This window comes from Styela clava, chromosome 10 (genome assembly GCF_964204865.1).
Source record: "Styela clava chromosome 10, kaStyClav1.hap1.2, whole genome shotgun sequence".
Classification (NCBI taxonomy): Eukaryota; Metazoa; Chordata; class Ascidiacea; order Stolidobranchia; family Styelidae; genus Styela; species Styela clava.
Window position 1 is genome coordinate 6,845,228 of NC_135259.1, and position 22,539 is coordinate 6,867,766.

A 22,539-nucleotide genomic window follows, 5' to 3' on the forward strand; every position below is an offset into this window, starting at 1 on the left:
CCAAAAAGCCCATAAAAAATTCAACTATATAAAGAAACGATCAGAAAAGTGTACACACCGAGAGAGTGAGCCCCGTTGAGTTTTTGTGCCCACAGGGGGCAACCAAGTCTGCATTTCTGTGCTTCAACTACTCCCCAACATACACCACAGGCTCAGCCTACAGAGCGTCTTAGCCCTTAAATATCCCAGAGGAAAGTGGGGTCTTCAGTTGGGGTAAGGCTTACAAGAGCCCCAGCACTTTCTGCTGTAGTTTCGGGGACTTTCCCCCAAGTGAGGAGAACGTGGCTTCCTGACTTGGTAAGCAGACCTTCAAGGTGGACAGAGGAGCATGTCACAGATTTCTTTAAGACATAGCACAAAACAATTAAGCTACCATTTGTGGTGAATTTATATGCTGTGGATCAAATATTTCTAATCTTGCATAAGTTACCCACCTTTTCCTGTTGAAGTTGTTGTTTTTGCTGTTGCTACTGCTGCTGCTTTCGGGGGTACGGGAGCTTTCCGTTTTTGCATTGGGGAACTTCTTGGTTTTTGATGATCTGTGGCATTCGATGCGGTAACTTCTTTAACATATGATTTGGGAAACCATCCAGACTGCAAAAAAGATCACAGATTTCTCAAAGAAGGTGATTTTTCACACTTAACAAGGAAAATTAATAAATGCGACCATGGAGTAACATGATACCAACTACCTATCCTCTCTTACGCTTTTGAAGGAGGCTCTGTATATGCAAGGGTACTTTAGCAAGAATAAGGACGGCTATTCTGTGTGATTCAAGAGTCTTACTGCATACTAACCCAAGTGAATTTCTGTAAATTTCTTATCTGGCTGAGGTTAGACTTCTTCATTGTGCAAAATAGACATATGCAATATTTTCACAGTGCCTTATTGACCTTTTGAGACCCTAATTTTGGAATTTACGATTGAAAACAACGAAATTATTTACTTACATTTCCATTGCAGGACCCAAACCACCACATTGCTTGTTGTTCTGATACCACAATAATATCGTCTGTGTCGAATGTGAGATGATTGTCTTTTTTTGCTTGCCATGGATACAACGCCTTACATTTTAGCGACGCTATTGGCTGACCCTGTTTAGTTGATACAAGAAAATAGGTCACAATGATACCTTGGAACATTGATGAAACAAAATTTTCAACTGAATCCTTTGGGGGATAATTATGTACAAAAGAATCGCAAAACTCGTCGCCATTGTGGGGTGGTTCACATAACCACAGTTGGTTATGGTTTTCTCCACCATCAAATCCATGCATCTGAAACAAATAACTGGTAACTATTCCTATAAGACATGAACAGATTACCAGACTGAAAACCGTGGTTCGCATCAACGGCTTTCCTCTTTCCACGATCAATATATGAATTTTTAACTAATCAAATCAAAAATATTTCAGTTCTAAATAATGTACTCTTTTCAATTCAGAAGTAAAAAAAAATGATTGAAAATATACAGGTGAAGTGGGCCACATTCAAAGACAAACCAGAGTCATTGAGAGAGCATACCAAATAGGTTTTAAATTTTTGATTCGACTATATTTCTGAAATCAAAAATTTATCAAATCAAATATAACAATTTCAAAATGTACGGTAGTTACACAGTCTTTCAATACCTGGCTAACGAATTCCTAAATAAGATAAATGGATGCAAATAATACATAACTAAAATAGCTTTTAGATACAAAAAAACTTCTACCCACCTTTCCAGGAATAGGTGAAGTGTCTTGAACTCGACTTGCAACAGAGAAAGCAGATGTTTCACCAGTTTGTATTGTATCGGGTGTAGTCGTCACCCTAAAAAAAATTTTCATCAAGTATTTGCTCCATTTTAACACGGCTTCGCTGCACATAAGGTTTTAGGTAGGGCTTATTAGTAAATAAACCCCACCCGGATCCCCAGGTGTTTTGAAGAGAAATGGGCAAATAGCCAGTAGCGTAATTTGCAGCTTTTTATGACAATACACTAAACGAGAATATAGATCGGAGACCGAAGAATTATCGATCGAAAATTAGGGGATCCCCCAAAACAGCGCTCTTACTCCATAGCGACACCGTGTGTCCCATCACTAATTAATTAATAACTCGCTAATTATACGACATAATTCATCCAAAATCAATAGGCTTCTGGTCCGGGCTATGGTGAATGCACATGCAAAATTTGGAGCATATTCAACCTTACTTTCGTGAGATATCGCGTGCATCTAACAGGCAGACAGACAAATACCTATCAACATACTTACCGATCTTAAGATCGATGAGTAACTAGGCTTTGTGCATGCCAATAAATGAGCAAATAGTTAAGAACAATAATGCAAATTGTAAGTAAACATAATAACACACAAATTTCACTTGCAAGAAGCTTCAAATATTCATAATACTGAATAGTTTTACCTGTTGGGTTTAGCAGACTGAGGTGGTGGTTGAATGAGTGTTGGTACTTTTGCAGGTTCTGAAAAAAAAAATAATAATCTAGGCTTTAAATAAAAATTGTACAGATTTATTTAACATTAGACAAATTCTTATAACAATGGGTTAAAAGAGGTGTCCAGAGGGGTTTGGCAGGTCGTTCAAAATGGTTTTGTAGGTCATCCGGAAAATTTCGCGAGTTGTCCAAAAAAATTTTATCCACAGGGTTCTGCGAGTTTTCCAGAGGAATTTGGCAGATGTCCAAAGGGCTTTTTGAGTTGTCCAGAGGGTTTGCAAGTTGTCTATTGGATTTTGTGAGTTTTCCAAAATGGTGGTGAGTAAAAAAGTTGAAAAACATACGCTTAAAATTTGGTTTCAATCCCAGCTCAAACACATTATTCAATTCTAGCTAGCTTATGAAATATTCAATTATCAGGTTTTCTCTTCCGGCTGAGTGTTTTACCCATTACTCATCATTCGTCATTTTGTTTCGACAAAAACAACTTACCTTTCGCGATTGGTGGAGGTGGGGTACTGGATTCAGAGTCCATAATTTTTTCGACATAATTGACAGGAAACCATCCTTTCTTACCATTAAGAATACCAGAATACCAACCAGGTTCAGTGGTTTCATTGTCATCCACCTATCAAGGTAAATAAATGTTATGCCTTTCAAATGATAAGTTTGTTTCAGTAAGTTCGATAATAAAAGTCAGTTAACCTTATTTCAGCGAGTTTCAGTATGTTTTCGTATATAAACAGATTAAAATACACTTCTAACAATCAGCGTTACAACAATAGCAAGAGCAATAAATAAATAGTCATATTTGTACCTGAACAATATCTCCCTCATTTATAGTCAGTTCATCTTGATTTCTGGCTTGAAAATTATACAGGACCTGAAACCGTGGCAAGTTTGCTGTTGAACCTAAAAAGATGTTTAAATATTGAAGTTCATAAACATATCAATTTATAAAAACAAGCAGGGTTATAAATTCAATATGAAAAAATAAATACACGGCGACCCAAAAAAACAAGACCCAGGTCATTTGGAACATATTCTAAAAATAATATAACTTATGTAAATATCGTCCTAGATTTCATTTCGGTGCAATCATACACAAGAAGAAGTGTTCAAGTTCTGAATAAATTTTCTTAATTTTCATAGCAGTAATTAAGAAATTTATCGGTTCTGTTTTTTTGGGGTCACCCTTGTATGAGTTAGAAATAGGCAAAAGACATCTTAAATCTTTACTAAGAATTCATTCTGTATTTTTCTGAAGCATGGAAAAAGACTATAAAGTATAAAAAATGTTGAATCAATCATTTTTTAAAAGCGTTGTTTTTTGAACATTGAGAATTTTCAATTTCACTTAGACCAATGACATTTAGATTGAAGCCTGGTTAGTTTCAAACAACTGGAATCACTAGAGGTCCAGCAGGAATTATCAGGCTCATTTACCGGGCCTTATCACTGAACTGATAACTGCTTAAAATAGAGATATAGTATTTGATTTCAGCACGTACCTTTATTAGTATTAATATTATTGCTAGCAGCACTGGTTGTGATAGTAGACTGTATTGCACTGGGTATATTGTCATTAGATGTTGTTTGTTTTTGTTGTTTATTAACAGATGAGTAAACAGGTTCTTGCATTTTCTTTTGTTCGAGTCGTTTTTGTTGCATTTCAGCAATTCGCCTCTTCACGTCTTCTTTCTTGATTTCATCTTCAGCTGCATAAATATATATATATGGTATAGAAAAGAAAAATAGCATAATCGGTGTTCAATCCTGTAGGAATAACCCTATGCTGATAAATTGATACTGGAGTTTTCCAGAAAGACACCCACTGCCCATGGGTACCTATATTAGGAGGGCGTTTATATGGTGCTAAGATTTATCTTTACATGTTATAAATTTCTATCAGCCCTAAAGTATACTGAAACTACCATTTCACAACAAAAATGGGTAATAAGACACGGAGCAAAGCAAACATCTCCTTTCTATGACATGCCTATTTATCACACTCAAATAGTCGCTATATTTCCAGACACATGATCTCAAACAGCTTTCCATTGAGAGCCAATCAGAGGCAATATGCAACTGTAATTCCATATCTTGGATTCAAATTCATTGCCCACCACTTCACCCAAGGTGTAATAAATTGGGTAAGCAATACCAATCTAGAATAATTCCGACTCCAAAATATAACAGCGGCTCCGTACACATCGTTAGATATCAGTGGCTGCTTGTACAGGGCCTTGTTCAGCGCTAAACATGTAAATAAGCATCATAGAAAAAACATGATGTAGAGCTGATTTCACAGCTTATCAATAAACATCTATCAGAAACCATTTGAACAATTTACTGTTACTAGTATTAGTATATTTCACAAATTTTAGTTCATCTTACCGATTTTCCTAGTATCAGGGGCAGGAGCAGGAGGAAGCACTTGTACTTTACTGAAATTGTTGGTAGGGTTTTCATTTTCTTTCTGTTCAAGATTGCTAACTATTGAATGCTAAAAACAAATGAAATTATGCTTTTTAATTTGAGTAATGCAGAAAGAAAAATTGTCAAACAAAGTAATAGTAATAGAGCGAGTCCACAACTTGAAAATTATTATTGTAGTATGGCTAAGTTATGACACAGCGATCTAAGACTTAAGACTTCATAGCGTTATCTTTGTAGTGTAATTATAAAATTTTGCAGCTTAATGAATCCAGGAAAGTATGATTAAAATATAATAGCAAAAAAAGTCAGAGCATCATACCTCTACAATTGATTATTTATTAATTAATACAGAAAGACTATCTCATATTCTTCAAGGCAAGGGGTTACACACTAATTGCCACAAGGTAATAAATAACTGAATTTACCACAGAATGAATTTCACTTTCTTTGGATTTATTCTGAGGAGTATCCCACGGTGCTTCTTTTAATTCTCTCATCTTCATAAAGCTTTCTGCCGCATTCTTCTGCTGTTGTCTATCAAAAATATGTCATTTTTTTAAATAATAGAGGTAGTCAAAACAGAAATAAGATGGTTTCTAAAGGATTGGTATGTTTAGATTTTCGCACAGTTTATCTATTCAATCTAGAGCACTAATCCTTCAGACAAGTGCTCTCGATTGAAACAATAATATAGTTAGAGGAGACACACTAACCAGTGGAACCACCCGAATATACCCCAAACATATCTATGATTTTATAGTGGAATGATGTTTTAAATATATATTGAGGGGCAATTTTGAAATTTTCTACCTTTTGATTTTTTCCATCGAATTTTTTCGAATCAATGAAGCTTCTTTTGCCCGTCTTGCTTCTTGCAAATCTCGAACTTTATCTTGCTGTACACGATTCATCGCCTCGACACCAAGACGATGCTTGTTTAATTCTTCTCGCAAATGCTACAAAGAAAAGTAGCAAATTATTTGAAAGGTTAAAAAAGTTACATTTGTGCATATTTGAAAACCACAATAATCAAATTTCACAATGCAATTACTTTTTCTACTCCTATTTCTAGGTTAATGCTAGAATTGTTTTTACAAAATGCTAAAAGCAAGCTGTAAGCAGAATCAATGAAAAATCAGCAACTACTAAAAGTGTTCTCTCAAGTTTTAAATTTTTTTACTTAAATTTTTTTTTTTTTTTTTAATTTTCCTGATAAGAGACTCACTTAAAATGGTCTGTTAACTACATTATAATATTTTTATTTTTCAATTTAAGTATCTCAAAAATTGTGTTTTTAATAATGCCGAACGCGTATTTACTCTGGAATCTGTAATGTGTAATCCATCAAGTAATTGTTGTAATTAATTAGTTAACCAAGATCATTGTTATTTCTCTTCGTTTAAATTGAGTGTTGCAATATTGTGAATAATGTTTGCCTGTGCCAGAGTGTCTTATCCTGATTGGAATTTACTTCAGGGGTCAGTCTTGCCTGATCCCTTCCGTTCATATTCCATGATCATTGTTGTTTTTTATTACTGCAATGTGTTCAGAAATAAATATTTCATCTACCATACCGTAACTGTTGCAATTGGAGAGTTAGAAATTCAATGTGAAGGCTATGATTGAATTTTAAATGCAGAACATCTAGGTATCCATTCAGCAAATAAATTGTGGTCAAAACACAGATCTCTGTATCAAACACTCACATTCAATTCTGTATTGAGCTTTTCCAGCTGTATAAGCTTGGCAGCAGCTTCTCTTCTGTTTTTGTCAACTAATGACCTTAAATCAGACATCGATTCATTTCTGGCATTACAATTTGACTTGATTGAAGAGTACGTTTCTTGAAAGAAATATAAAAAATGTATTATTATTAAATGTGAAAGAGAGATTACAATTTGACTTGATTGAAGAGTACGTTTCTTGAAAGAAATATAAAAAATGTATTATTATTAAATGTGAAAGAGAGATTACAATTTGACCTGATTGAAGAGTACGTTTCTTGAAAGAAATATAAAAAATGTATTATTATTAAATGTGAAAGAGAGATTACAATTTGACTTGATTGAAGAGTACGTTTCTTGAAAGAAATATAAAAAATGTATTATTATTAAATGTGAAAGAGAGCTGTAGGTCGCTAAATACAAGTCCCAGACTGGTAAATAATTGGTTTTAGTTATGTTTTTGGAAATCACACAACTTGACAATGCATGAGAAGGTAAATTATGTATTGATGAATATGAAGTATTAGGTAAACTATTGGAGATAACCTGCCCTGAAGATGTCATCCATAGCAACTTGGATTGAAACTTGGATACTTTTCATTATTTCCTTTATTTTCTATTATTTCTATTTGTTTTTATTTATTATTTATTCATCTGAAACGATTCCTCACAAAAATGTACATTTAGAACAGTGATCCCCATTAATTTTTTTCATTTTCTAGAAGAGGCAAATTTTTTTTTCTGACAATAGGAGAGAAGAATAACAAATCAAATATCAAGATAGAGAAATCTTGAGATTAATATATACCTTAGTAAACCCAATTTTTTAACGCAAAAATTCCTACCTGAACTCTGATTTTCTTTCAAATTGCTCATTTTTTCAAAAACGTTTTGCTTTTCAGGAACGACCGCATTCAGCATGTTATTTAGACCCTAAGAAGGTGAAAAATGAAAATTTTTGTAGGGTTAGTGACACAAAATAAACATTACTTAGATAGACCATTAATAAAAAATATACCTTCAGTTCCTCCTGTCTCTTTGCAACTGCAGATAATTTCAAGTCTCTACTTCTATTCATGGCATCGATTGCCATTTTTTGATCCCTCTCTCTCGCTTCAACATCAGATACTCTGACTCCAAGTTGTTCTTTCTTCTCTCTCTGTGGTAAAATATTTGAATATTTATCAGAATTGTAAGAAATACAATAGCATGAATAACACTTCAAAATCTAAACTACTTCTTAACACATAGGGCTGTGGATCTGGAGTCGTTGTTTTTATTCAAAATGGAGACAGAGCTGAGGTAAAAATTTGGAATTGGAATTTCAGAATGCTGATGGTGATAACTGAAGACAACCTTTTTGACCGAGATCACTATAACCACTATAATGACTGAGAATTTTAACATATAACACAAGACTAAAAATAGGGCACTGGGAGCTAGGTATGGTGATAATAGTAAGAACGAGAATATCGGTCAGAGACCGAAGACTTATCGATCGAAAGTTAGGGGATCCCCAAAACAGCGCTCTTACTCCATAGTGACACCTTGTGTCCCATCACTAATTAATTAATAACTCGCTCATTATAAGACATAATTCATCCAAAATCAATAGGCTTCTGGTCCGACATAAGATGAATGCACATGCAAAATCTGGAGCAGATTTAATCTCGCTTTCGTGAGATATCGCGTGCATCTAACAGACAGAAAAACAGACAAATACCTATCAACATACATACTTACCGATTAAAATCGATAAGTCATGAAAAAAATCAAGGAAATAAAGCATACCAAAGCAGCAATCTCTACATCCAACTCTTTTGTTTTTGCATGAAGCCCAGTGACCGTCTCTTGTTCTCGTAACTTTTGTTGAAGTAATTCTTTTCTTCTTATTCTAAGAAAATATGATAGTGAAACGTCATCAGTTGGAAGTTAGAATGGTAAGTTGTGGTTTACCAAGAATTTTCTCTATTTTAAGCGACTCGCTTTTTCAAGTAGATTCGCCTAAAATTTTATTCGAGTGTCAAGTCTTTCTCGGGGTTAGATGAGTCCGAGTGTAAGTTGAGTCACTCCGCTTAGATGGCTTGAGTATAAAAATGAGACTCAAGTTGACCCCAACTGACACATAATTTACTAATATAAAAACTTCATTCGATAAATAGATTTTACTGATTTTTTTGGTTTAGGTCTCGAAAAAATCAGTGTATGATGAAAGAATGCAGTAATTAATTTAGGAATCAATAACCGGCTACTTGTAGATAAATGATCTTTTATTCTATTTTTCAACAAAATTAACTTCAAATAAGCTAAACAAATCTTTTATTTCTCTATATATAATTTATTACATTTTCAAATATACCTTTCCCATTCCAATTGTCTTTGTCTTTCCATTTCTCTTTGAGCAGCCTCTCTCTGTTCAATTGCCTTCTTTCTTGCTTCTTCTCTCTCTCTTTCAGCAGCTTGTTGTCGCTCCAATTGTCTTTGTAACTGAGCCAAACGCCTTCTCTCTTGTTCTTGCCTGGAATCAATTACAATTTACTTGATAAATCCATATTTAGGTGAAAAATGGCATTGACACTGCACTGTATGTATCCAGTATATTTGGGTATGAATTACTATATTTTCTTCTTCTAAATTTCAAATTCAATCGTTTAATTTAAAACAAGGTTTCTCAAACTAACTGGTTTTCTTGAGGCTATGAGCAAAGGACTTAACAGGGTTCCAATCATGAAAACTGCATTAATTAAAAGTACTGTGAATTGACAGTGATTTTTCAGTTCTTCGACTTTGATTCATTTTTCTTTTGCTTTCAGTTTGTTGGCTTTATATTACAAAATCAGGCACATGAAGGAAAACCATAAAAAGCGAAACTAGGTACTTCTATTCAAGAATAGGGGCCTGAAGTGTTGAGAGTCATTGCAAGAGGACCACAGATAATGAAAGTTCGAGAACCACTGGTTTAGAAAACAGCTTAATTTTTAACCAACTTTTGACTCCAAACTAGATGTTCATCAATAATACAGATGCCAATTTATTTTCGATGTGGCATGTCCATGACAGTTTCCTTGAGACAAGTTTGACTATTATTCAAATTATATCAAAATAACGACAACATTAAGAAACAGTCATAACCATCCAAACAGCTTTCAATAATACCACATGACAAGCTATGAAATAATGAATCTAAATGTGAGAAGTCAAATTGTTGTTAGCTCCCCTACCTTTCTTTTTCTCGTCTTTCTCTTTCTTCTCTTTCCTTCCTTTCCAGTCTTTCCCTTTCCTTTCTTTGACTTTCCCTGTGTGATGAAAAAAAAAATATAAAACTGAAAATGAGTAATGTGTTAGTATTACCATAAAACATAGCTAGAGATGAGGTCATTCAAATATTCAATCCAATGAGTATCGTCGTATGGAGACTGTGGATCTCAAGTTATTTTCAAATGCTTCTTGAAACACTGAACCAAGTCATAAATTTTACCACTGTCTTCCCGGCTTTGAAACCCGACATAAAATAATCAATCTGTTATAATTAACGATAAGAGAGGTTTGTGTGCGCACAAGATCTTGAAAAAATTGAGCAACGTGCTTACATTATAAAACTTTTATTATAAGTGAATGTTATTAATGAAAGATAATTGTTTTCAGTGGATCTTGACTTTATGAAAAAGTTTAGGACTTCTGGCTATGGCAACTTGCACCCGAATGCCATTTAAAATATTACTCAGACTTTGTGGACTCCAGGTTGAGGAAAAATTTGCCTCCAGCCTCAAACTCAATAAAAACCAGATGTTGATGACAAAATGTGTATACATGATTGCTTTAATTGTCTGTTTTGGATGATTAAGTCAACTCGATGCTTTAAGATTGTCAAGAATATTGTTCCCAATTATTGCTACTAAAAGACTAAAATTTCGACTGCGAATCCCGAATTTAAAAAATTTGAAATTTTGATTGAGCTAAAATTTATACAAAAAAAAATGAAAAAACCTACTCAAGAGCTTGTCGCCTTCTTTCCAGTTCTACATTTCCTTTATTGAAATTATCACGCCTTTTATCTTCGAAAGTAGTAAACATACTCGATTCTGTTTCTTTATTCTGCAATAAAGTACAGTTAAATATCAAACCCTCAAACCAAATAAATAAAAAACAATTCGGCAGCAAGAGAATCTTATTCTTTTTAAAAATACATATTTTTTTTTCCATGCAAATAGAATAAATCTTATAAAAATATCACCATGTTAGTAAATAATAAGGTAACAAAAATATACACAACTGAACCAGGTAAAATCAGTTTATTTATGTAATTTAATTTTTCAAGCTTTTATACCAGTTTTTAGCGAACCTCAAATATTTTAATAGCGGGCTAATTCAAATTTTCAACAGCACAAAAATAACTAGTGTGATGTATATCAGTGACAAATTGGTAAACAATAGGAAATCCAGAATATTGGTCAAGCAAACACTTACTGTATATCTTAGCATATAAGCCGAGTTTGAAACTCAAAAAAGTTGCCAAACTAAGGGGTCTGCTTATAAGCACATAACTCTGATAGAACTAAAAATTTAGATGATATGCGCATAACTGTGGACTGGAAAGATCTCTTTGGGATTTATGTCATTAATGGTGAGGAAGAATTTGAAGGATTTTGAAACAGTTCTTACTGTATTTCTTCTGTGACGAATTGCAGTGTGTACGGTTTGTTACGATTTATAAGGCGCGTATATGAGAATTTCTATAAATTCACTAATTTGGGGCCGTTTTAAGGGGGGCGGCCTATATGCGGGAATATATAACCATATCAGTGATTACCCGCAACTAGACTCATTCGTCATAAAATCAGAGTCTCTCAACTAAGGGAGGAATTCCTACCCAGATGAAACTTTGTTGTTTTTGGGGGAGGGAATACTACCTCTGTATTTGGTGTATTTCACTAATATTGTAATACAAATTCATGCACACATTAAAAATTAAAACTGCGCAAAAGCCAGAGTGCAAGTTGTGCATAACACTAGCTAATAATAGATACATTGAAGATTGAAACAAATACCGAAAACATGATTTTTCTGTGTAATGAGTGAGAAATAAAGAGTTCCAAAACAGGCAAAGAAAGGAATTTCTCAAACAAGGTTGAAAACCACAGCATAAAAGTGAGTACAGGGAGTCCTCGGGTTACGACCATCGCGACTAGCGCTGTTTCGAGGTTACTTACAAACACGCACTCCATAACGCTGTTTCGAGGTTAAGAACGTACTCCATAAAACATATAAAAGATAATATTGTATTTGTACTGTACAGTATTTGCTTTTATTCATGTGATATGGAATTGTTATCTGTTTTTTTAAGCAAATACTTTTTTGCATTATTTTCATTACAGTACCATACATTACAATACAGTACCATACTTTACTTCTACTGTATAGTATAATGTTCCGACTTGCACTGAAATTTGGGTTACACCGCGTCTCGAGAACGAACAACTTTGTAAGTCAAGGACTCCTGTATTGAATTTATTGAACTAATGTCTAGCTATGCCTATTATAAATAAATAAATGAAAGCTTATAATTTAACTTACAGATGACTTATCTGGATCTAATAGGTTTGTTAAATCACCCATCAGAGCAGGTGCAATGTTGGTAGCAGACATTCCTGTGGCTCGACGGTATGAAGGAGGCATAAGATTCGGAGGGAGTAAGTTAGGTAGAATTGCACCTAAAATATAAAAACATTTTTATAAGAGAAGTGTTTTTATAACAGAGACAAAAAATGCAAATAAAAGTGTTTAATATCTAATGCAAACGTCTAAAGAGGAATGTTTGTGTGTGATTATTTTAGTGCACTTTTATTCTACTGCAATTCCTTTCAAGTTTTGAAAGCTCTAAACTAAACTGATTTAATTTGTAAAATTTAACACTTGCCGAAGATAGTACTCTTGTAGAGATCCTTGTTCAGAGTGAAACAAATGCTTGAAAATGTTGTATTTCTATATTAATATTCTTATCAATACCCCTTATTCTAAATTCATACAAATTGTCTTTTGGTAGATTCGCTTCATGTCAAATGCTTATTAAGACAGAATTATTATTTATTTCAATTAAGTTTGTAACAATGTGCTTCAGAGAATAATTCTTTGACTTTTAAATGCAAATATATATTCATATATTTTTTATTCAAAACAGATATAGTGGGCATATTTTTTTCTCAATCACGCATTCGAAATCATATTAAAATTTTTTAAAACCGAGCAATTTACCAAACATCATTTATATTAATCATGAATAAAATTTAACAACATTTCTTACCTGATTTGGCTTGATCAGTCAAATGCATCGCTAGTACAAATTCTTCTTGTGTTAGTTTGCCATCTTTATCAATATCACTAAGATTCCATATTTGTGCGAGGATTGGTTGTGGTAATCCAGTTTGTGTTAATATAAACCTTGCTTGCATGCCTGGATAATCCGATTAAATGGAGATTTAGTATTGTAAATTGATTATATAAAAGAAAATCCCTTTATTAGGAGCAGGAATCAATTAAAAATGATCAAACTCTCTGAAATACCTTAATTGGGTTTGTTATATTTCAATCATTGTTTAATTAAGTTTTTACCCCAGTTGATTTACAGAACAAACTATATATGATATTGATTTAAAATTCTTATATTCTGTACTTAGTATACTATAGTACATTTTTAATTTAAGGAAAAATTCTAAATATTTCAATTTTAAAATTCGCAAATTTGAGCAATAGGCAAAAACATAAAGTGTGTTCATTCAAGTTCTAGTCACAATTTCAATTTTGTTATGAAGTCAATTCACTAGCATATCAATTGTTTTTCGAGTATTCAAAGAAAACCACACAATAATAGTGAAGATATGAGGCAATATTGTACACGAGCTAATTAAAAAAAAAACAGTAATATTTCCAGTTTAAATATTTATTGTTTCATGTTCATTTACCGATCAATGAAATGGAAAATGCTATCACATAGAGGGGCTCAAAATAAAAGAGCGAATACTGAAATTTTAAAATAAAAAATATTTGAAAATAGCGCGCAAATAAGTTTTAAAGAAGCTAAATTTTGGGAAGGAAAAACGAATATTGAAAATACTGAAAAAAAAAATTTATTTGAAAATATCGCAAAATAAGTTTTAATACAGATAAATTCTGAAAAAGGGAGTGAAAAGTGTCTTCTTTTCCACTAGTACAAAGCGAAAAATAGGTAAAACTTGATATTTTTCATTTTATCACAATATATTAGTCAAATACAGAATTAAAATGTGGCAAATTAAATAGGGCGAAATGATAAACTCCTTATTACATCTCATTTGTACAGTCCCAACATATAAAACAGAACATTATACACAAAAATATCTCATATTCTATTGAAAATAAAATTCCAACAGTTACTCAAATGACAATCGAATACAATGAAGAAAATGCAATATTATGCCATGTTCCTACTGTCATATTATCATTTTGTGCTATCAACTTTGTTATGAAATGTTACCTGACAAAAATCCTGTCTTATTACTATCATTCAAATTGAATTGTTGATTATATTTCAATTTACTTTGTTTTGGAACAGCCCAATCTGATCCAGGACTTGATGAACTGCAAAGTGAGAACAAAGTTAGACAACAAAGTGAGAACAAAGTTCGACTCTTGCTATGGGCAAGGGCGAGTGGTATGGTCAGGCAAGAGGTCGGAAAACGGGGTTTTGAAAAGTCCAGAAGGCCTAAAAAGTATTTCAAGCTACGAAAAATTGCTATGTATAAAACAGAAAAAAAAATTTTACATTTTAAAAGGGGGGGGGGGGAGGTTGCGACCCGCAAAGAGCTGCGACCCTCAAAGAGCTACGTCCCTGGCTCTGCGTAATCAGTATACAACATTTTGTATGGGGGACGCAAGAATCAAATTGATATCATGTGAGCAATGTGGTCTCAAATCAACTATAGTGAAGCGTCTCCTTATATATCAGTGGCTGCTTATACAGAGCCTTGCTGGAAGCAAAAGCCAATTAAAAATATTATACAAAAAATAAGTCTAGGCATATGAAACATATAACTGTTAACAATTTCAAAACCTGGCATTGACTAGTAACTAGATGAAAGGCATTGGTTTGTCTTACGAATAAACTTTTCTCCCTCTTGAAATAAATATGAAACCCAATGTTTCATGTTTGAAATCATGGATTTTGTGGCATCATAAATCATAATAATATTTCAAAATTCAAACAGTCAATGAGGAGTCGTAACTCGTAACTGCCATATGCACAAATGCCTTTTAACAATTTACTTACTTATTTACGACCCTAATTTAAGCATAAAATATTGATACCACAGTTCCAAACAATACTTGGCCAAGAAGAAATTAAAATTTACAAACCTTGCTGTTGGTAATGTGTTGGAAGCAGCAGATACAGTAGGAACAGAAGGTGTTGGCACCGGCCCCATTAGCGGCATTGTACCCATGCCAGGCATCCTTGGTGCCACCGTTGGCATAGTTGGTGCCATTTGAGTCATTACCATTTTATTGCTTCCCATATTTGGCGGAAGAGTTCCACTCATACCTCAAGAAAGTATTATTATTGAGATAGTTTCAATATTATTTAAAAATTTAAATTGCTTTTATATTCAATATAGTAATTTGATGACTAAAAAATGTTTATCACAAAAACAAGAAAATCAAAACATCAGTTTATTTGAATTATTTTATCGCTTATCACAAACCTCCGTTTGAACTATATTATATACAATTTCAATTGATTTTTTCGACAATATATTTACGCTGTCCTTAACCCAAGAGGGCAGAACTTGCAAAGGCTACTTTGAAAAAATGAATGAAAACATTCCTTTTTATTTTAAATTTCAGTAACTTTTTATGGAAATACTTTTTGAGTATTGTTGTAAACCAGTAGTTCTCAAATTAAGGGGGTGTAAACAATTTAAAAAGGGGGCGTGAAACTACTAAAAAAAATAATTGTCAGATTTGATCTTTCCTGCCTTACTTCGGATATTTACATTTCTGTATTCTGGATATTTGCGTTCCATCAACGGATTTTCAACGTGTTTTTTATATAAAACATACTTTCGCCATATTATCTGTTATTTGTAGCTTATTGCTAGTTAGTTATTTTTGAGCTGGGGCGCGGGACTTGACAAATTCTAAAAAAGGGATATGGCTCAAACGGTTTGAGAACCACTACTTTAATAAACTATGATTAGATACCAGATCAACGATCATCTATTTCTTTCTAGTATTTTCAATTAAAACTTCTTTTAAAATTTCTATATTTGCTAGTTTTCCTTGAAACCCCGGTTTTATATCATTGCAGAGTTGAATACCTGGCATCATGAAACCCCCCATTCCACCTGTTCCATTCGTCATCATAGGTTTCATAGTCATACTGGAGGAAGGCAGACTAGATCCTGTAGATGACGCAGATATGTTGCTACTATTACCAAACACCGACGTCGTAGATGAATAAGATGTGAGAGAAGTTTGAGCTGAAAAAATTGGATTTTTTTGTTAGCTGAGCACTTTGCTAAAAATAAAAGGAAAAATGAATTTTGCAACGCTGTGGACAATGGACTAGGTACAATGGACTGGCGCAGGCAGCGCTTCCTAATTGTTTTGCTTGTGTGATGCCAAATTATCAGGGAAAAAAACTCGCGACGCACATACACAAAGTAAATTTCTGCCTTTCAATATAAAACTCATTTTTTTGATTGTTAATATGTACTTTATGCCTTTTTAGGTTTGTAAACATGTAGGCCTAAAGTATAAAACTCTTCATCTTCTCTGTATAATTTTACTTCAAAATACAAAAAAAAAGCACTCATGTTTGCTAAACTGCAGCTCGCAAAAATTGCAGCAAGTAGTGTCTACCTCTATTGTTACGTAAAATTTTGTATGATAGTATAAAACTGAAAATATTTGCTAAGCAATTTAAAAATAACCTACGGTATTTTAGTAGTGAATTGACTTTATTATTTGCTAATGTCCACAAGAATATACAAACAAAACAAAATATGAAACAAGTATGAAATTCAATATGAACCAATGAAAATTCCATATATTTTAACATTTCAACTCAAATATTTACCAAAACTTGAGATATCAAATGTAGAAGGCAGTTGTTTCATGGAAGGTGGTAATTTGCTTGGCATTGTTGCACCTTGCAACTTGAGTTTTATCAATTTCATAGCTATTGCAAATTCTTGTTTATCCATCTTACCATCTCCAGTCATGTCCGCCAAATCCCTTCAAATTCAATCAAAATGTTAAACACACATAAGACAGTAATAAGTAAGGCTTTGGTACTTTTCAACATCTACAGGGTGACTTGAGAATTACAGAACTGAGGTCATTTGGAACATATTCTCGAAAGAACACGAATTCTGGGCAAAGTGTCCTAGGTTACAGAAATTTTGAGGTTCGATCATACATAAACAGAAGTTCAAATGTTTGAGTGTGACCTATTTAAGAAATTTATGAGTTGTTTAATGGCACTAAATAATTTAATGAAAGTAATTTAAAAAAACTATCATGCAACATTATGGAGCAAAGTTACAAATTTTTTTATTCTCTATATTAGCCATGTATAAATTAAAATATCTCCAATTACCATATTTTCCCAAGAACAGTGGGAGGTAGGCTGGATTTTAAAAACAATCCTCTCGCTTGGTCACCCCGAACAAATCCACCCATCGGTTTTAATTGATCAAACTGTTTATCATATCCTTTCTTTTCATCAGAAGTAATTGACCATTGGATATTAGAACCCATTCCTAAAAACAAAATCAATTGACCATGGGATATTAGAACCCATTCCTAAAAACAAAATCAAACAGGTGATATAGGATTCCAAGGAGGTATGATTTACTAAAGAAATGAAATTGGGTAACACAAGAATCGAAGATATAAAGTCATAATTCGCTGCCCAATTATTGTACGTATCACATGATTTCATATACAGGGTGTTCGTAAAGTCCTGTTAATAAAATTGCAAACTTTTGTTATGAAGTCAGTTCTCAATATATTTTAAAAAAGTTTATTTAATCAGTATTTATTTGTTTTTTTACTTCTTTCAATACATTTTTATGAGCCCACCAATAGTTGAAATCGATCAAAAATTTTTTACAGTACCAGTAATTTGATACAGGAATGAACACCCTGTATACTCAAGAAAGCTAGTATAATACAGTGCTAATCATACAGTGAATCAGAGCCATTTAACTGGTAACCAGTGAAGGTAGTAAATAGGGAATATTTTATGAAGCATCTCAATACCTCCGAATAGGGCTCTTCATAAGCAGACACATACGAAAAGACTACTATTTTTGTAAAGAGCGGTGTTTCAAAATAAATCGCTTTTTCACTGCAAAAAAAATCATCCTCCTCTTTGCGAAATTTTAAACTTTATTTAAGCTTAAAAGCCCTTTTATTCATTAATAAACACCTGTATAATATTTATCGTATTTTCACAATAATTAGATTGAGATACCAGTACATATCGTCCTTTCATGACTTAAAAGTATTATTGCTTAGGCATATATATAATGATTAGATAATTGTCACTTCACTATAAATTTAGTTATTGATAGGATACAAGGGTATGTACAATATAAAGAATCATAAGTTATTTAAAGACTTGGCACTCGTCACTTCTAATGTGGGTGTGATCCTTGGCTGTCAAGTCAGCTGAATTAGTTTCAACAAGTACAACCATAGTCATTAGTTAGTTCTCAACTGATTCACAAATTCTCTGGTTTAACTATTTATTAATATATAATTTAGATCACCTTTTGCTGTCTTGTGACTCACTTCAATATTTTAAATTTTCCCTCTACCTAGTGTTGCTTTTACTATGAATAATGAATAATAAAAAACAACTTGAATGAAAAATTATCTTTTACCAAGCAGAATAGGTATGCAGTAAAAAAAAAACAGTCTATGTAAGCATATACAAACAGTCTACAAAAGAAAATACAGGACTATAATAGTGAAGTAACATAAGTACTTATTAAATGGCCATGGCATAGCCATTTTTGCATACCAGTATGTTATTCCTATCCCCTACCTGCATACCTGATACCGTCATACAAAAATTATGTCACCACAACGTCACAATCATAATAAAATACAGGGTCTCGTGTAGTTTCGTACCTCAAGTACTTCTAGAAGGCGTAGCATAATGATTTTGCACATGTCAATCCTAACCCCCACCTGACTACATCAACCAAAAATTACGCCACTAAGACGTTCACAATCACGTCATAGAGCTTGCCAAAGTAAACCTACAATCGCCCATAATGGCATTTGCGCCGACAATAAAGAGGTCACTAATGGCAGCAACCTCTCCTTTATCGGGATTGTTGCAACGAGAAAACGAGAGAAATACGGTAGCTTGCTCGATTTCGAGTGATCATCTGCGCGTCTTGGATGACAGTTCGTATAGTTTGAAGGGCCTTATTACGTCATTGTGATGTCATAATGACATAATTTTGGATGACGGATGACATAATCAGGTGGGGGTTAGGATTGGATTGACATGTGCAAAAACTGTTATACTATGCCCATTAGAAGTACTTGAGGTTTGAAACTACACTAGATCCAAAATACAAAATGAAAATTATTAAGTAATATGCATATTTACCGGTATGTATTTATTTCTGATACCCATAATTATTACAGTATTATAATAACTTGGCGAGGACTGAAAGACTGGAAAGAATTGTATAGAAATCCCAGTCATTTGAAGCCTATTGCTGTATTGCCAGAATGCAGTAATGTATACTTATAAAAAAAAAGGTGATTTATACTGAATTGGCACCCATGTCCCTGTATCCTTGTCTAGGCAGTCTACAGGTCTAGGTGCTAATTCAGTAATTCAATATCTGACTGCAGGAATGTCAGAATGTACAGATGTAACTTATGACAGTATGATATTCTGATATTACGGTTTTACTGTTTTATGATGTTGAATCACCGAAAAAGCTTCTCTAAATTAACCAACCTGGTTGTTGTGATGAAAATCCTAATCCTGTGTTTGATGATGCCATGAATTGCGCCATTTACAGCTTTACAGTACGATTCTCTCTTCACAACAAGTTCATAAGGTTTTTTAGCATGTGGCACTGGCACCACCAGGGCTGCTATAACGCTATTTAATTGCAATATAGGCCTACTGGTGTTTTTCCGGTAGTGCGCACCCTGCTCAGCCCTACAAGCACTTAATGATTAATCGCAGTAACGTAAGCAGCTGAGCAGTTAATTTCAAGCCTTGCCTTTGGCAAGCTTTAACTTCTGAACTTGCACCTGGCCAACAGAGAGAGAGAGAGAGTTTATTCCATTTCGTCAAACCAAGAAAACAATATATGCATACATATATAAATATCAAATAAACAGATAGGTTTTCAGTACATGACTGGGAGGCAACGATACAACTTTTGGGGGTCATCAGAGTCAGTGGCCACTCAATTCAATTCAATAAGCATAAAAAAATCAGGTTCGGTGTCAATATATCAATACCTCTCATGTTTGTTTACTTTATACAATATTTACATGTTTTTACCATTTTTTATTATCAAAGCGAAACTATGGTATCGGTATACCGTTCTTTTAACTAGTCGAATTTACCACATATTGAATTTGAATTTCAAATGATAAAAAAGAATCAAAACGAAATAGATTGGAGCTCAGGTATTCAAAGATACGAATTATTTGGCTAACTTGTATCATACTCATGAGTGAGGGTGAGTTTACAGAACCTGCAGGAATTTGAACATGAGTGGAGTTCTATTCTAATATACACATATACTGGTGCTATATAATCAGAAGCACGGGTTGCTGAGTTGGATCGACGAAACAATTCAGATTTTTGGTGTAAACAAAATGCATTTCTTTGGTCAAGGCCATTCATGCAAATATTGTAGACTTGTAGTAAATTGTAGACTTAGTAGAAAAAAAACACAGTTGGCAAAGGGTGGCTTGATATAGGAATAAATAAGATGCAACATTTTATAACCTTATGTAAAATGATTTTGGACACTTTGAGTATAAGCATTAAATAGAGGTCTTATTACACAGAACTGATACAATTCATCAGTCCAGGCCATTCATGAGAATTAGATTAAACAGCTGAATGAAGAAGTATTGTGATTTGATTAACAGATCAAGAGATGATGGAAATGAGCTATTATTAGCTTAGCATATTAACTTTATAAAATGAAGAATGTAACATTTTATAACACGATCTGGGACAATTTGAATGTGAACATTTATTAGTCAATAGTCATAATCGAATACATAAAAATATATGAACTCATTTTTACAGAGGAAGTACCATGAATGCAATATAAGCTTGGCATATAAGCCTTATGAAATAAAAAATGAAGAATGTAACATTTTATAAAAAGATTCGGGACAGTTTAAATATGAACATTCAACAATAGTAATCAAATATAAAAATAGAGAGTTAAAGTTGCTTGGGAAATATCATGGGTGCAATTTGACTAGAGAATAAATTATGGTTTAGAGCAGCAAAGTACAACACGCCATATGTCAGTATGTAGGCTACCATTGGTGAATATAGCCAGAGATTGCAAACAACAACAAAAACAGTGATCTCCAAAACACCAAGAGAAAACAACAACAATTCCAGAATTCACTGGAAACAATTCACTGCACAAGTCAAGCAGTATAGATTTAAGAATACAGTATATATTTACACCTGGCTAGGCTTAAACAAAATATATAAATACCGGTATCAAACAACAACAATTGTTTTATATAACAGTATAATGGCCTTTGCTTGAGTCGAACCAACAACAAAAAAATCTGGACCAACAGGGAACAGACAATGCATTTTTATTTCAGATGCCAAAAGCAGTCTGTAATTTATTTAAAAACATACCATCACAAACTGAACATTTTCCTTGTTTTGTATTATTGGGTAAGAGCTAGCCTACCGGTAAGGCAATAAATACAAAAAACGGAAAACCAAACAATACTGAGTACAGAAATCTGAGAATACCGGTAGCAAAGCAGTACACGAGTCGAGGACGAAAACTCACGACATTAAGGTGGTTTCGCCGCTTGGGGCAGTGCGGCATCACACCGCTGGTCCGCGAGAAATTTCGTTGTTTTGTTGTTTTTCTGGCGTTTTTTAATTAATCACTTCACCGAAGTTGGTTTATTACGCAATTTCTCTTCCGAAGTCATATTGCTGTTTGATAAGTGTGGTATTAATGGCCCGATGAGTTGTGTGTAAGGCAGCATACCAAGTATTCCCCTGAACATGTGCTGTAGACTAGGGTTAGTTTACTTTACTTAATAACCGCTATATGGTTGTGTGTGTGGGTGCGTGTGAGCGTGTGTGAAATATTTCAATTATTTTAGGTGAGTGAACACGTACCACATCTTCTTGGCAAAACCTTCCATCTTATATACATTCTGTACGTTTTAAACCTTATCTAAGGTTTTGTTCGCTCTCCTGATTTCATAATCAGTTTTTATTTATTTATTTTTACCATTCATTTTATTGTTTTGCTGATTATGGAGTCGAAATAAACTTATACTTATACTTATAGTTCGGATACCTATAATTTTCACTATCCGGATAACGGATATATCTGGGTATTCCGTATTTTAAATATACGGTTAACCGGATAGTTACTGCTGATTTTAGAGAACCGATTTCGCAGGATTTTCGCGGTGAATTGAACGAATACCACCACACAGTTCTGTTGTAAATACTCACATATGTATTATTTTTCTTGAATATGAATTATTGTGCATTTTAATATTGCATGTGTCAATAAATAATAATTTAAGCTCAGTAGTCGTACCGATGTACAGCGGAATAATAAAATGAAACATTTTTGGAAAATATTGTGTCCTAATTTTTTTTCCCCCAACTGCTAAGTTAT

The 22,539-nt window shown here is 33.4% G+C and overlaps 1 protein-coding gene across 3 annotated transcripts in view; it reads right to left on the reverse strand.

Moving 5' to 3' along the window:
• Positions 1 to 21,714, reverse strand: part of LOC120337288 (intersectin-1-like) — a 40,424-nt gene extending 18,710 nt beyond the window's left edge. The window contains exons 1-26 of one of the 3 annotated variants that reach the window (XM_078117270.1): positions 19,626 to 21,714; positions 18,412 to 18,474; positions 17,235 to 17,397; positions 16,713 to 16,870; positions 15,952 to 16,113; positions 14,993 to 15,176; positions 14,115 to 14,218; positions 12,906 to 13,055; positions 12,179 to 12,315; positions 10,596 to 10,699; positions 9,826 to 9,900; positions 8,964 to 9,122; positions 8,396 to 8,498; positions 7,623 to 7,763; positions 7,450 to 7,537; positions 6,587 to 6,723; positions 5,691 to 5,836; positions 5,306 to 5,414; positions 4,839 to 4,947; positions 3,953 to 4,159; positions 3,259 to 3,353; positions 2,934 to 3,069; positions 2,411 to 2,468; positions 1,720 to 1,813; positions 952 to 1,095; positions 435 to 594 (exon numbers count right to left, since the gene is read on the reverse strand). In XM_078117270.1, coding sequence (XP_077973396.1) covers positions 435 to 594; positions 952 to 1,095; positions 1,720 to 1,813; positions 2,411 to 2,468; positions 2,934 to 3,069; positions 3,259 to 3,353; positions 3,953 to 4,159; positions 4,839 to 4,947; positions 5,306 to 5,414; positions 5,691 to 5,836; positions 6,587 to 6,723; positions 7,450 to 7,537; positions 7,623 to 7,763; positions 8,396 to 8,498; positions 8,964 to 9,122; positions 9,826 to 9,900; positions 10,596 to 10,699; positions 12,179 to 12,315; positions 12,906 to 13,055; positions 14,115 to 14,218; positions 14,993 to 15,176; positions 15,952 to 16,113; positions 16,713 to 16,870; positions 17,235 to 17,395 — 3,121 coding nt within the window. In that variant the 5' untranslated portion in view covers positions 17,396 to 17,397; positions 18,412 to 18,474; positions 19,626 to 21,714. Of the gene's footprint in view, positions 1 to 434; positions 595 to 951; positions 1,096 to 1,719; positions 1,814 to 2,410; positions 2,469 to 2,933; positions 3,070 to 3,258; positions 3,354 to 3,952; positions 4,160 to 4,838; positions 4,948 to 5,305; positions 5,415 to 5,690; positions 5,837 to 6,586; positions 6,724 to 7,449; positions 7,538 to 7,622; positions 7,764 to 8,395; positions 8,499 to 8,963; positions 9,123 to 9,825; positions 9,901 to 10,595; positions 10,700 to 12,178; positions 12,316 to 12,905; positions 13,056 to 14,114; positions 14,219 to 14,992; positions 15,177 to 15,951; positions 16,114 to 16,712; positions 16,871 to 17,234; positions 17,398 to 17,899; positions 18,143 to 18,411; positions 18,475 to 19,625 lie in introns of those variants that run through there. The other 2 variants (XM_078117269.1, XM_078117271.1) reach the window with 2 other exon arrangements.
• Positions 21,715 to 22,539: the final 825 nt, after the last annotated feature.